At 37.5% G+C, this 14003-nt stretch overlaps 1 protein-coding gene across 6 annotated transcripts; it reads left to right on the forward strand.

Moving 5' to 3' along the window:
- Positions 1-1403: 1403 nt before the first annotated feature.
- On the forward strand, positions 1404-10568 carry LOC112526628 (DEAD-box ATP-dependent RNA helicase 42). Of its 6 annotated transcripts, none has more exons than XR_003070618.1 (7): positions 1404-1678; positions 1835-5228; positions 5467-5586; positions 5679-5765; positions 7386-7748; positions 7827-7901; positions 10339-10568. XR_003070618.1 is itself a non-coding variant. In XM_025136990.1 (2 exons), exon 2 carries the CDS (start codon positions 1852-1854, stop codon positions 5176-5178), a length of 3327 nt encoding a protein of 1108 aa, XP_024992758.1. In that variant the 5' UTR covers positions 1404-1678; positions 1835-1851; the 3' UTR covers positions 5179-5449. The 6 variants fall into 6 exon arrangements, 1 of the variants encoding a protein (XP_024992758.1); XR_003070620.1 differs by lacking the exon at positions 10339-10568 and having other exon boundaries at positions 7386-7499; positions 7701-7748; positions 7827-8300; XR_003070619.1 differs by lacking the exon at positions 10339-10568 and having other exon boundaries at positions 5679-7142; positions 7827-8300.
- Positions 10569-14003: the final 3435 nt, after the last annotated feature.

The raw sequence follows: 14003 nt of genomic DNA on the forward strand, positions 1-14003 counted from the left end.
ATTTCATTCGTAAAAACAAACAATCTTACTGATCCTGATTTCAAACTTCATGACCACCTCTTATAAACTATAAATGAAACCAGACTTCAGATTTTAACGCCTCTTAAAAAAACAAATGCCACATAATCATTAGGTTTTGAAATTTCTATGTGTTCTTTCCTCATATTGCATTAGAAATTCAACACAAATCAGACATTTTGTGTTAATTTAAATTAATCATTGTGACTAGAAACTTATATGTTGTTTACCTGAACACTTAGGAGTTGTTTACTAAATGTGTATCCAGGAAAACACTTATCGGTAAAGTTCAATACTATCACTTACTTATCGGGTAAGATTTTAGTCTATCAAAATGGTACCGTATGCAAACATTTACCCGGTAAGTGCTAACCGTGGTAAGAGTCGTCGCCCTCACTTACCGGGTAAAACTCTTGGTCATTGCCTTCGCTCTTACCGGATACATTTTTTTGTCCTTACCATATTCATCCGATAAAATAATGTAACTTGGTAAACGTTTACCAAAGTAAATGTTTAATAAATGGTCCTAACTCTAAGGATAGTTAATTTAGTTTTGTCCAAATGATCCCATGTGCTAAGCATGGGAGAGCTAATTAGCTACTTTACTTATTTTAAAATGGATATATTATTTTTGGTCCTCGGGTTTGTTAAAAATGACACTTTTTCTCCTTATAGTTTTAAAATTACAATATATTCATGGTGTTTGCAAAAACGTACGGATTTAGTACCTCCCTTTAATGGCCATTAAAAAAACCCCGTTAAATGAAAGACATTTTCGTCATTTTATTTAATGGAGTTTCTTAAGGGATGTTAGAGAGAGGGATCACTTCTGAATGTTTTTCTAAATCACGATGGTAATCTTGTAATTTCAAAACTAGAAAAAAGTGTTATTTTTTACAAACCATTAGTGACCAATATATAGTTTACTCTTTATAAAATTTGAAAAAATAGAGTAAATTATGATTTTTGTCCCTATGGTCTATTAATAGTTTTTGGTTTTCATCCCTCGGGTTTAGGAATTACAATTTTTATCCTTATGGTTTGTAATTCATTGTTATTTTCCTCCTTGTGTTAATTCCTATCTTGAGTAGCGTTTGGTAATGCATACATGGTTTGTACCTGTCTCATGTTGTATCCCATATCGCGCCAAACATAAGACAATGAGTTTTGTCCCGTCCGGTCCTATGTACCAAACACAACCCTAGTATAAAGGAGCAAAACAGTAAAGAATTATAAACGACAAGAACCAAAACAATAATAAATTATAAATAATAAGAACAAAAATAACAATAATTATAAATCATAATTTTCAACAAACTATTAAATGAAAATCATAATTTTTTAAAAGATTATATAAAAAGAAAAATGAAATAGTGAACCGACCCGCTCGGAACAGGAGTTGTCACCAAAGTTGTGGACACCATCGAGTGAAACGAAGGCAAAAATAACTAGGTCACCATCTCCTTCTTCGTTAACCCATTCGATACATCACTCGAACACCTTCAAATCCAAACCCTATTTCATCGATTATCTCCCTATTTGCCGGCTGATTCAGTCTCCAATTTTGATTTTGAGGTTCGAAGAGGTTAGAATTTCAAGAAACTAGGGTTACGAAAGGGATCCAAGGTGTAGATTACGATATCGGAAGCCAGTTTAACAGGTAATTTCAGTTTTGTATATCGCTGTTCCATTCATTGTATCTGTTTGCATGTGAAACTGCTTTATTCGATTGTAATGTGATTGAAAAAGTTGATATAGTTGCCGTATTCGTGGTGAGTTAGGGTTTTTATTTGTTTTCATTTCTCTGGTTTTACAGTAATTAATAACTACGCCATGGAAGAGCCGAAACACAAATCTAGCAGGAAGGATGATTCTGTTAAGAAAGAGGAAGAGTTGAAGAGGGGGCATCGAGAGAAGGAGCGGAATGGGGAGAGGCGTAGAGAAAGGGAGAGAGACAGGGATAAGGAGAGAGAAAGGAGTGTTGATGAGAAGTATAAGGATAGAGAGAAGCATAAAGAGAGGCATAGGGATAAGGAGAAGGAGAGAGAGAAAGAGAAGGAGAGGAAGGAGAGGGAGAGAGAGAAGGAGCGGGAGAGGGAGAGGGAACGGGCAAAGGAGAAAGAGAACAGAGAGAGGGAGAGAGAACGGGAAAGGGTGAAAGAAAGAGAGAAAGAGAAGGAGAGGGAGAGGGAAAGAGAGAAGGAGAGAGAGAGGAGGGAGAGAAGGGAGAGGGAAGAAAGGGACAGGGAAAAGATGCGAGAGAAACGCAGAGAAGCCGAGAGGGATCACAATGGTGCTGGTGGTAGTGATGATGTCAGAGATAGAGATAGAGATAGAAAGAGGCGGAGGAGAGACGATGATTACAAAGAAGAGCGGGAACGTAGTACGAAGGTGTCTAGTAGTAGACGCAGGGAGGATAGTGTAGATAATAGTGGGGCGAATAAGGTTGATGAAAACTCTTCAGACAAGAAAGAGGTAAGGACCCGTGAAGAGGATATGGAGGAAGAACAACGAAAGCTGGATGATGAAATGGAGAAGAGGAGGAGGAGAGTCCAGGAGTGGCAGGAAAAAAGAAGAAAGAAGGAGGAGTCGGAAAGAGAACAGCTTGGAGTAGCGGGGGAGACTGATGAACCCAAATCAGGGAAGACCTGGACCCTAGAAGGGGAATCTGATGATGAAGAAGCAGCTCCTGTAGAGAATGCAGAAGGGGACATGGATGTGGACGACAATGTGAAGCCCGTCCATGAAATTGGAGATGTTATGGTTAATGGATTAAATAGCGAGGATACTGTGCCTGCTTTGCAGAATGGTGGTGATAGGGGTGATGATAATATGGATGATGATGATATTGATCCTTTGGATGCTTTCATGAATTCTATGGTGTTGCCAGAAGTTAGCAAGTTGAGCAATACCGAGATTCCTGTTTTGGATCAAAAGAGCTCCTATACAAAGAAGGATGACAAGGTTCAGGACAATGGACAGCAGCGGAGAAAGAGTGCTGGCAGATCAATGGGCAGAATTATTCCTGGTGAAGATTCCGATGAAGATTATACTGGTGCTGAAAATGATGAAGACCCTTTGGAGGATGAAGATGATGACGAATTCATGAAAAGAGTGAAGAAGACAAAGGTTGAGAAATTATCGCTTGTTGATCACTCAAAGATCGACTATATTCCATTCAGAAAGAATTTTTATATTGAAGTAAAGGAGATACAGAAGATGACCGTAGAAGAGGTTGCTGCTTACAGAAAACTACTGGAACTGAAGATACATGGAAAGGATGTACCCAAGCCGATTAAAACCTGGCACCAGACTGGACTGACAACTAAAGTTCTAGAGACAATCAGAAAGCTGAATTATGATAAGCCAATGCCCATCCAAGCACAGGCACTTCCAATTATAATGAGTGGCCGAGACTGTATAGGTGTCGCCAAGACGGGATCTGGTAAAACCCTAGCTTTTGTTTTGCCAATGTTGAGGCATATAAAGGACCAGCCACCACTTATGTCTGGAGATGGACCCATTGGACTTATAATGGCACCTACACGGGAGCTTGTCCAGCAGATTCACAGTGATATAAAAAAGTTTACCAAAGTAATGGGTCTGAGTTGCGTGCCTGTCTATGGAGGTTCTGGTGTTGCCCAGCAAATTAGTGAGTTGAAAAGAGGGGCTGAAATTGTTGTTTGCACCCCAGGCAGGATGATTGACATTCTCTGTACCAGTGCTGGGAAAATCACAAATCTACGAAGAGTCACATATTTGGTAATGGATGAGGCTGATCGTATGTTTGATATGGGTTTTGAGCCTCAAATCACTAGAATTGTTCAAAATACTCGACCTGATCGTCAGACTGTACTGTTTTCTGCTACTTTTCCTCGTCAGGTGGAAGTATTGGCACGGAAAGTGCTAAATAAACCTGTTGAAATACAGGTAGGTGGGAGGAGTGTCGTGAATAAAGACATAACCCAGCTTGTGGAGGTGAGGTTGGAGAATGAAAGGTTCCTTAGACTGTTAGAGCTACTTGGAGAATGGTATGAGAAAGGTAAGATTTTGATATTTGTCCATTCCCAGGAAAAATGTGATGCTTTATTCAGGGATTTGCTCAAACATGGATATCCCTGCTTGTCACTACATGGGGCCAAGGATCAGACTGATAGAGAATCCACCATATCTGATTTCAAGAGTAACGTGTGCAATTTGTTGATTGCTACAAGTATTGCTGCTAGGGGTTTGGATGTCAAGGAGCTTGAACTTGTGATAAATTTTGATGTTCCAAACCATTACGAAGACTATGTTCATCGTGTTGGGCGTACAGGGAGAGCGGGTAGAAAAGGTTGTGCCATCACATTTTTGTCCAGTGAAGACGAAAGATATGCACCAGATCTTGTGAAGGCGTTGGAACTCTCCAATCAAGTTGTTCCTGATGATTTGAAAGCTCTTGCTGATGCATTTATGGCGAAGGTAAATCAGGGACTTGTGCAAGCACATGGGACTGGCTATGGTGGAAGTGGTTTTAAATTTAACGAAGAGGAGGATGAAGTGAGGAAGGCTGCAAAGAAAGCACAGGCCAAAGAATATGGATTTGAAGAAGACAAATCTGATTCGGAAGATGATGATGATGGGGTGCGAAAGGCAGGAGGTGATATTTCTCAGCAAGCTGTCCTTGCTCAAGCTGCTGCTCTTGCTGCTGCCAGTCAACAGCCTTCAACTGGTGGAGTGCCTGTTGCTCTGCCAGGAATTCTTGGTATGCCTGGTGTTGCAGTCGGCAATGAAGGGGCAGCTAGAGCTGCAGCATTGGCTGCTGCCATGAACTTGCAACACAATTTGGCAAGGATTCAGGCTGATTCTTTGCCTGAGCATTATGAAGCAGAATTGGAGATCAATGATTTCCCCCAAAATGCTAGGTGGAAGGTAACGCACAAAGAAACCCTGGGTCCAATTTCTGAGTGGACTGGGGCTGCCATCACCACCAGAGGCCAATACATTCAACCTGGTAGGATCCCAGGACCAGGAGAGAGAAAACTCTACTTGTTCATTGAGGGAGGTACTGAACAATCTGTTAAGAGGGCCAAAGCAGAATTGAAACGTGTTCTAGAGGACATTACGACACAAGCATTATCTCTTCCAAGTTCACAACCAGGCCGTTACTCTGTTGTATGAGAACCGGGCTCAAGTGTCTTCTGGTGTATTTTTGCTTGGTTCTGCATAAGGTGTGTACGATATAAAAATAGCCTAATTGATTTGCACTTGGATTGAAGTCTTTTTTGTGAAATCTTTGATCTACTTTTAGATGTTGCATATAGTTAGGACAATATGAAGTAAAAGATGTTTTTCTATACATCTTATGTTCTTTATCGTTGGATGTGTTTTTGTTATCTGGTTGGATGTCATAATGATGGTCACATGTTTATCATTTATATTTATTTATTTTTAATGCATTTTTTGTAGCTTTGGCTTGAAGGAGGATCCAGATTGCACATGTGTTGAGCAATTGTCTTTGCCATATACAATTGCTTTTAGTGGCTGCCAGGAGATGGCGATCACGTCCTTTTTCCCCACTAAAAACATGTATGACTGATGTACACTGAAGCTTCAGTCTTGAGTTGCATACTCTTTCTATCTGATGTTTGTTCTGATTGAGCATTCATTTCTGATTGTAGGTTGGTTGGGGAACGGGACTTTGTTGCTTCTTTGACAGTGGTCTGAAGTTATGACTTATTGCTTCATGTAGCACCATGACCTTGCATGTGAGACATGATTTTTACTTGCATGGATTATAGACTAGAGTAGTTGCTCAATGGAACTAGGGTTTACTAAAAGCTTCCCTTTTCACGAGCCTTGTCCCCAAACACTTTGATTGCCTTGCATTTTGATTGTACCATGGTTTTTTTTTGTGTTATACCTGGCCAGAACGGGAAAATGGTGCTATATGGCCTGTTGTTGAAATGGCTTTCTCGTGTTTTCCATTGTTGTAATTTATACATTTACAGAAGAAACAAGGAGTCATAAATCTTCCAATCACTCCTGTTTTGATATTTCATTCATTTTCCTTGTCTCCTTTAATTTCTTTCTTTCTCTAGGGGATTCTGTTTTGTCTAAAACATACAGAATGTTTCCACTTCATTGTACTTAATTGTTCCTTATTACACATCCGGCTATAATATTATTGATTCTTCTTTGCTTATCTTTTTGTCGATTACTGTAGGTGGATACATACAATAACGTTCCCTTGTTACCATAGTAGGATTACGAATTTATGAGCATCAATTGCGCATGATAGTGGTCATGGATGAATTGAATTTAGGACAAGAAGAGTAGTAATTGGCTTTAGGATTCTGTGTAGCTTTGATAAATAATGTTGCTATATTATTGCCTTACCATAGATCTTACAGTGCTAATGGTTTGCTTGAGAGTTGGGGAAAGGCATCTTGAGTTGATTTTATCTTCTCTTTATTTGGGAACATGTCATTGTGCCACTACTTATTCTCTCACCCCCAAAAATTGCAACTGTAAAAATTACTTTTTTGCCATTGTCATCATTACAAAATTTTATAGTGCTTTTGTTCTACAAGATTCCCATGTATCATTAATATTGAAGGGCATTTAGACATTTGATATTAACTATTTATAGAGTCGAGTTTTGGAGCTTTTATGGGACTAAGGGAGTAAATGATTCAATATATTTCTTCCTATATTGATATGAAAGGCAAGTATGAGAGCCTGTGGATAGAGATTCTGATTGAAGTTCTCTTTTAAATCCTTTTCATCCCTGTTCAATGGATATGCTATCTATTAGAGAAAATTCTTTCCAAGTGCTCTGTATGATCTGATGATAAATGCCATGGATAAGTATACCTGCACAACATCTATGTTAAGGAAAGGAGGGAATCGATGATACCATGATTTTGTGTTTAGATCAATAGCTAAAAAACAGAAATTCCGTTTAGTTTTCTAGGCATAATCAATGCAAATTCTGCATTAGAGTAGACATAGGTTGTTAGTTTGTGATTGTTCCTTTTTGTCAGTCCAGTACCTTCATGACTATTGCCTTATTTTCTCGTTTCAGATATCTACAATATGAATTTGACATGTTTTCGTTTTTGGGTCATCATCCATTTTAATTGGTACTTGATTTTTGCACCAGAAACTTTTCATCATTGATATCGGGTTCAATTTTCATTTCCAAAATTTATTTTTTATATGTTTGTAATTCTATAAAAACTATAATTATTCTTCTGACCTGAATTGCTAATTTGAATATTTGACATGGCAGCCTGAATAAATAATCAAAAATATTGTTTCCCTATATATCAATTGGTCAAATTCGATTACATCCTTCATCAATTCTGACAATCCTAGCATTGCAGGTGAGATTGTCGTCATGGAGGATGAAGCTGTTGCCTAATATCAAGAGCTCGTTTATTCAAGAACTATGCATTATTGGGAGTACAACTGAAAGCAGTAACGTTTTTGAAAAGTTTGTGAGTCCCTTCACTCGTGAAAGGCTGTTATGTTTTAGCTCCCTGGGTTTGTTTTCACAATTATTCGTATTATTTTACTTCTTTTAGAATCCAACTACTGGGGATTTGTAATATTAACTGTTCTTATAGCTACTGCTTTATAAAGAAATCTTGAAAAAACCGACAAGTACCACCTTTGAGATATTGTTTTGCATCGCTCAGACCTACTGTAACCAGTTTAAGAAATGGGATCAAGATGACGCTTTCCAGGTAGCTACATTTAATCATGTTACTAGTATCAAGTTTGCATAATCTTGAATATTTGCCGGTACATGATTTTATTTGCAGAAATGTTTTCCTAAGCGATCGCTATGCCAATGGTCCTAGGAACTGCATCCAAGATTGTTTCTGCCACATTTTCAGGTTAACTTTACATTCATATAAATTCATAGTCCAATGCTTTCTGAATTCTCCATATTAATCATTTTGGCCTCATGATCTATGAATATAGTAGTTTCATGGTTATAAAAGACAACTTAAAATACAAGACTCTAACCTTTGGGGCGTATGGTCTATATAAAGCATAGCGCTACCAAGTACCAAGATGTGGATGATTAGTGAATGTTAAAAAACTAGCTTTCAAGGCGTTGACCTGATAATTATAAAATGTATTATTGTACCGCTATATGCAGAGATGCCGAAAAAAGAACATTGCCGAGTATTTTTAGATTTAAGATCAGGTTCCAATTTTAAGATGCCTTCCATTGAGATGTGGAGATTAGGAACAACTGAACAAAAATGTGTCAAAATGATATGGTTTTAGATGCCGTTGATGGATTAGATGCTTTTATTCTTCATCCAGTTGTGGTTGACTCTGATCTTAGTAGTCAATTTCTAGGACCCTTTGGAGGGTACTATAAGGATCTTTGGTCTTTACTTTTTAATTTTGCATTGTGCCTATTTTTTATACTGATCTTGGTTCTTCTTTTTCATTTGCACTTTTGCACAAGCAGGGTACCCTTTGGGGTAGAGGACATGTTTGCCTACATCCCACCCTAGACCCTGCTTTGGAGAAAGATATACTAGAGATATACAAAAAAGCCCAAGCCCGAAGTCCGGCACAAAAAACCAATGCCAAGTGACCTAAAGCCTGAACAGACCATTTTTTTGGGGAAAGCCCCACCCAAAAAAGCCCAACCTTAAAAAGCCTGGTTAAGCCCAAAAAAGCCTTAAAAACCACAATTTTTTTGGGAAGGCGCAGACCCGACCTTGGTCCAAAAAAACCCAGCGTAGTGAGCCTGAAGCCCTATCAGGCCAAAAGTTTGGGCGTAGGCCCAGCCCAGAAAAGCCCAATCAGGCCCTTTTTCAAGCCTAAAGCCCGGGCCAGCCTGGGCCTAAAAAAGCCTGGCCCTTCTTTTGCTCACTGGAAACGAGCTTGGAAGGCCAAAGCCCAGGCCCCAAAATTCCCGGGCCTTGTGCATCTTTAAGATATACCGAGTTGGTTTGGTTTAGATTGGTTTATTAGAGGATCTTTAGTACCGACTTGTGTCAATTAAGGTCCCACCAACACTTTATGTCTGATTTCTGTGATTATAAATAGAAGTTAGCTCTTTGATGAAAAAAACAAATGAGTAGCATATTGAATACCCGAAAGGCAATGGTTGTTAACTCTCCCTCAAGGGCTTCTTGCTTTAGCTTAGTCTTGTATCTTTCGATGATTTTTGAAACATACGAGCGTTGAGCATGGAGCTCTTGGGGGAGTACTAACAAACAATGTCTTTTTTTCTCTTTCTTGTGTGCAAATCTGGATGCCGTTAAAGGCAGTTTTTTGCCATCTCTCCCTCAAAGACTTCTGACCATTTTCAAAATGGTCTGAAGTCTTTAGGGGGGGATGGCAAATAGTTGTCTTGGTCTTTATGTTCTTTGTTGAAATTTGAGAATCAAACCAAACGAACTCTGCATATCCCCACACAAAGGTAGGGTTTGGGCCTGGTGATTTTTTTGATCTACAATTACTTGCTTATTTACCGTCATTTATTGCATTTAACTCTATCAGATGTAAAGAGTTAAACATGATGAACGAAGACGGAAAAGGGTAAACTCACCCTTCCAAATAATATGAAATCATTCTACATATTCAATAACACCAGACCGAACCAAACAAACCCAATATATGTCACTGAGATATGGTTTGAGGATAGGATGTATGCAGATCTTAAGGTTGCGTACTTGCGTCTGGTAAGCGGCGAGATTGGACTAGACAAGCGAGCGTGAGATTAACGGATGAAAGAATTTTGGAAGGTTTTAGAGTTTTAATTTGACGTGATAGTTTAGTAGTAATCCAACCTTGTCCCATCTTTCTGATTTTTGTTTCACCGATCTTATTTACGTACTGTTCTGTCTCAATCTAATATCCTGTCAAACATGGATTCTTTCATGCGTACCAAATACATTCAGACGTATCTGAATGTGAGGATACGTAGGTGTTTTGTCGGATGGACATATTATTGATCCATTTTCACTCTGTTTGAGGGAGATATGTATCCACAAAACATGCTTACAGATGTAAATGAAACAAATTTAGCTCAATTGTCAGACGATTTCTCTAGCAAATGGAACTCGGAGCATCTCCAACTGGCCGGGAAAAAAGCAGCCTTTTCCGGTCGGCGAGCTCCAATCATCCGTGCCGTATTTGGCCAGATAATTTCTAAGGCGATTAGAAATTGGATTACAGTTGATGGTTGGAGAAGGTGTGTTCTTGTGAGTATGGGCCTCACATTTTAGTGGGGTTATTTAGAGGGGTGGGTTCGAGTTGATCTCATATGGCTTAGTTTTGCTTACATGGTTGGAATGTTTTCAGGTTAATCGGAGTCGCTACAAATTTCGTACCTATGGATGTGTGTCTGAGTGGGAGACAAATCCCTATTTTTATGTTGATTTTCATGTTTTCGTTAAGCGACAGGTTTGAAGACCGATGGCTCCATCGTGGTAGTCTTTTTAATGTTGTGATGTCGATCCGCGGGTCATTTGGCTGTCCGTTAGCCTTACAAAATACCCCTTTTTGAAGTTTATTATACATAAATGAGTAAATTACGGTTCTATTCCCTGTGGTTTGTGGAAATCCGTTATGATTTAATTTAAAGTAAAAAAGATAATATCTCTTCTAGAATTTTTTTTATCAATTATAAATTTGAACATAAAATTTTAGTGAAAATAAAAATATCAGCAACAACCAAAGGGTTTTTGACCTAATGGTATCGTAGCCTTTGGCCTTTCAGGAGGTTAGGGGTTTAAACCTCACCAAAGGCGGTGAGGGTGTATGAGTTTATCTGTTGCATTTATCGTACATAAATATTATATACTTAAAAAAAAAAGAATATCAACAATACGTCCAATGGATTCTTTAAAACAGAGATTTTGGTGATTTTATGCATGTTTTTTGCTCCACTAGGTTTCCCAGAACAGGGAAAGTAGATAAAATTATTCAAATTTAAAGAACTCTACAAAAAATAATTACGATGACAGAAATATTTTATGATATATTCTTATCAATAAAACACTTTAAAATTAAATGTGTAAAGAGATAAATAATATTTTATTTGTTGAATGAAATATTTTAATAATATAATTAATATTGTAATCTATGAAATGAAGAATTTATTGGAGTTGAATTTTCTTTTGTTTTAGAGATTCTAAAGAAATTTTAGAAAATCTGTTTGGGAGATTTTCTTTAAACAAACAAGACCATGAGTTTCACTTTTGCTTGTTAATACGGTTATGTATGTAAGATAAATGGACCGTTTACCAAACCCTTATTAGGTTAAGCGTTTTCCAAGTCACATTACCTCACCGGATGAATATGGTAAAGACTATGAATCTTATTCGGTAAAAGCGAGACAAGGACCAATAATTTTGTCCGGTAAATGAGGACGATGACTTTTACCACGGTAAACGCTTACCGGGTAAATTGTTGCATGCAATGTCGTTTTTGTGGACTAAAATATTACCCAGTAAGTAAATAATAGTGTTAAATTTTACCCGTAAACACTTACCAGATAAGTATTTGGTAAACGGTCTCAAATTACTTTATTATAATATCACCAATCTCTATTATAGCATTGTACTTTTAGTTTTAATATTTTTATAATTTAAACATTGTAAATTTAATCAAATATGTTTACTAAAAATTATAATATATATATATATATATATATGTGTGTGTGTGTGTGTGTGTGTGTGAGAGAGAGAGAGAGAGGTTTCAAATGAGATAATCATCATTTTACATAAAACACGAGAACACCCTTTCACAATAGTTAATCATATGTGATGCAATGTAATGCATCACAACATCTCCAATAAATTCTTCAAAATAAATAATCAAAATTCAAATTTACAAAAAAATTACATTCAACTATAACAACTTCTTCATTTTAGATATCACACCATTAATTATATTATTAAAAAATTCCATATATTTAACAAAATTTTTATTTTCCTCTGTTGAACATTTAATTTTAAAGTTTCATATTAATGGAATATAATAAAAAAAAGGTAAAACAACTAATAGAAAATTCACCAAAACAACTACACACTCCAACCTTAATATTTGATTCATTGGTTCGACTCGACTCAACTTGTTTTTAAAGACTAAGAAGTATACAGCAAACAAGATATAAAAATTAAAGAGTAAATTACAGATTTTGTTTATATGATTACATTAAAATTTTGAATTGAGTCCTCCAAAAGAAAATAATTACAGGTACCGTGACCGTGGTTTTGATTTTGTTGCAAATTGGGTTTCTCATTCTAACTTTGTTACTTTAGAGCCGTTAAATCCCCCTCACATGCCCCCAACGTAAGGGGCATTTTTGACATATACAAAAAAATACCATCTCCTTCAATATTGTAATAAAAACTCATTTCGTCTGATTTGACATTCAAAGGGTCCAAATCGGAAACTCTTCTATCTATTATAGGTAATCAAGTGACACTTCTATGATAAGTAGAAGGACGTAAACAAAAGCAGTCAAATAGAAGGGTTAGTCTGACCTTTTATTATCAAATAAGAGAGAAAGAATTATTATTAAAATATTAAAAGAAACGCTGTGTTTTTAAAAATGACAAAAATACCCCCATGTCGGGAGCATATGCAAGGGACTAACGACTTTCAAATAACAGAGCTAGGATGAAGGACCCAAACTGCAACAAAATCAAAACCACAGTGACAATATTTGTAATTACGGGGATCTAATCTAAAATTTTGATATAACCACAGGGACTAAATATGAAAATTACTTAAAATATAAATCTGTGATGGGCCCACCTTTTTATTGGGCTATAGTTTGAAGGTCCAATGGGAGATATTGACGCCATAAATAATGGGCCCACTAACATTGACTTTGGGTAACATTTGTATTCCCAAAAAGAAATGGCTAAAAAAGGAGCAAGTGGATGACTCATGTTCCATCATGCAAAAATGTGGTTGGTTGGTTAGTTGAGAAACATAAAAATTAATTATACTGAAATAATGATTAATTTATTATCTTTAATTTGATATCTGTTTTGATACTTTTTTTATCTGGTTTTTGGGGTTTTTGTTTCATTTTCGATCTCACCCTATATGTATATGTATATGGGTTTCAAAGGAGAAAGAAGTTAACTTGTGAAAGGGACATGTGATACTAATACATCATCTTGACCGACTATCGAGGAAACGATTTTTCCTGAGACCATTAGTCGTGTTAACCAAGTCGACCACTTCCTTTTGAACGTGTTGTATCAAAGGTCATTATAACTTATAACCACATGTGATCTGACCCTTTTTACACTTTTTGCATACGATTCTCTTCTTTGCAAACCACCTAATCGGTACAAACCATACAAATGTGAGCGAGCGACTTTGGATTGCAGCTAAAGTCACGTGAATCACATGTAATTTCATGTTATTCTAGTGTAAGAGGGTGTTTGGTTCACATAATAGAAATTGATAGAATTGGAATCTATCAAAGGAATTTAACTTTGAAGGAATTGGAATGAAATTTGACCACGCTTTTTGTTGGTAGGATTTTGAATGAAATCTCTCAAAAGAATTGTTACAATCGTCTTTATTTGGACTATCGCACCCATCTCCCGCCCAATCCTACCAACCACCATGTCACTACTGTCGTCGTCACAGCTATCACCCCGTCCCACCCTACCAAAACCTCGCCCCCACCACTCCTGCCCCACCCACCTATGTTGGGGGAATACAGGGTGGGGCGAGATAGTGGGGGTGGGGGTAGAGTGGGGCAGTGAGTGGTAGCTATGACGACTATAGTGGTAGGATGGTGGTTACAAGTAGGTTGGATTAGGGTAAGGTGGGACGAGGGTGGGGGCGGTAGGGGTAGGTAGCGGGGTGGTAGTTGTGACGATGATAGTGGTGGGATAGTGGTCGGGTGGTTAGGGCCTGAGAGTGGATGGGTATAACGACAACAATAGTAACATGGTGTTTATTGGTGGGTTGGGTTGGGGTAGGGTAGGGTAGGG

The sequence above is a fragment of the Cynara cardunculus genome, assembly GCF_001531365.2.
Source record: "Cynara cardunculus var. scolymus isolate 2C chromosome LG 14, CcrdV1, whole genome shotgun sequence".
NCBI lineage: Eukaryota > Viridiplantae > Streptophyta > Magnoliopsida > Asterales > Asteraceae > Cynara > Cynara cardunculus.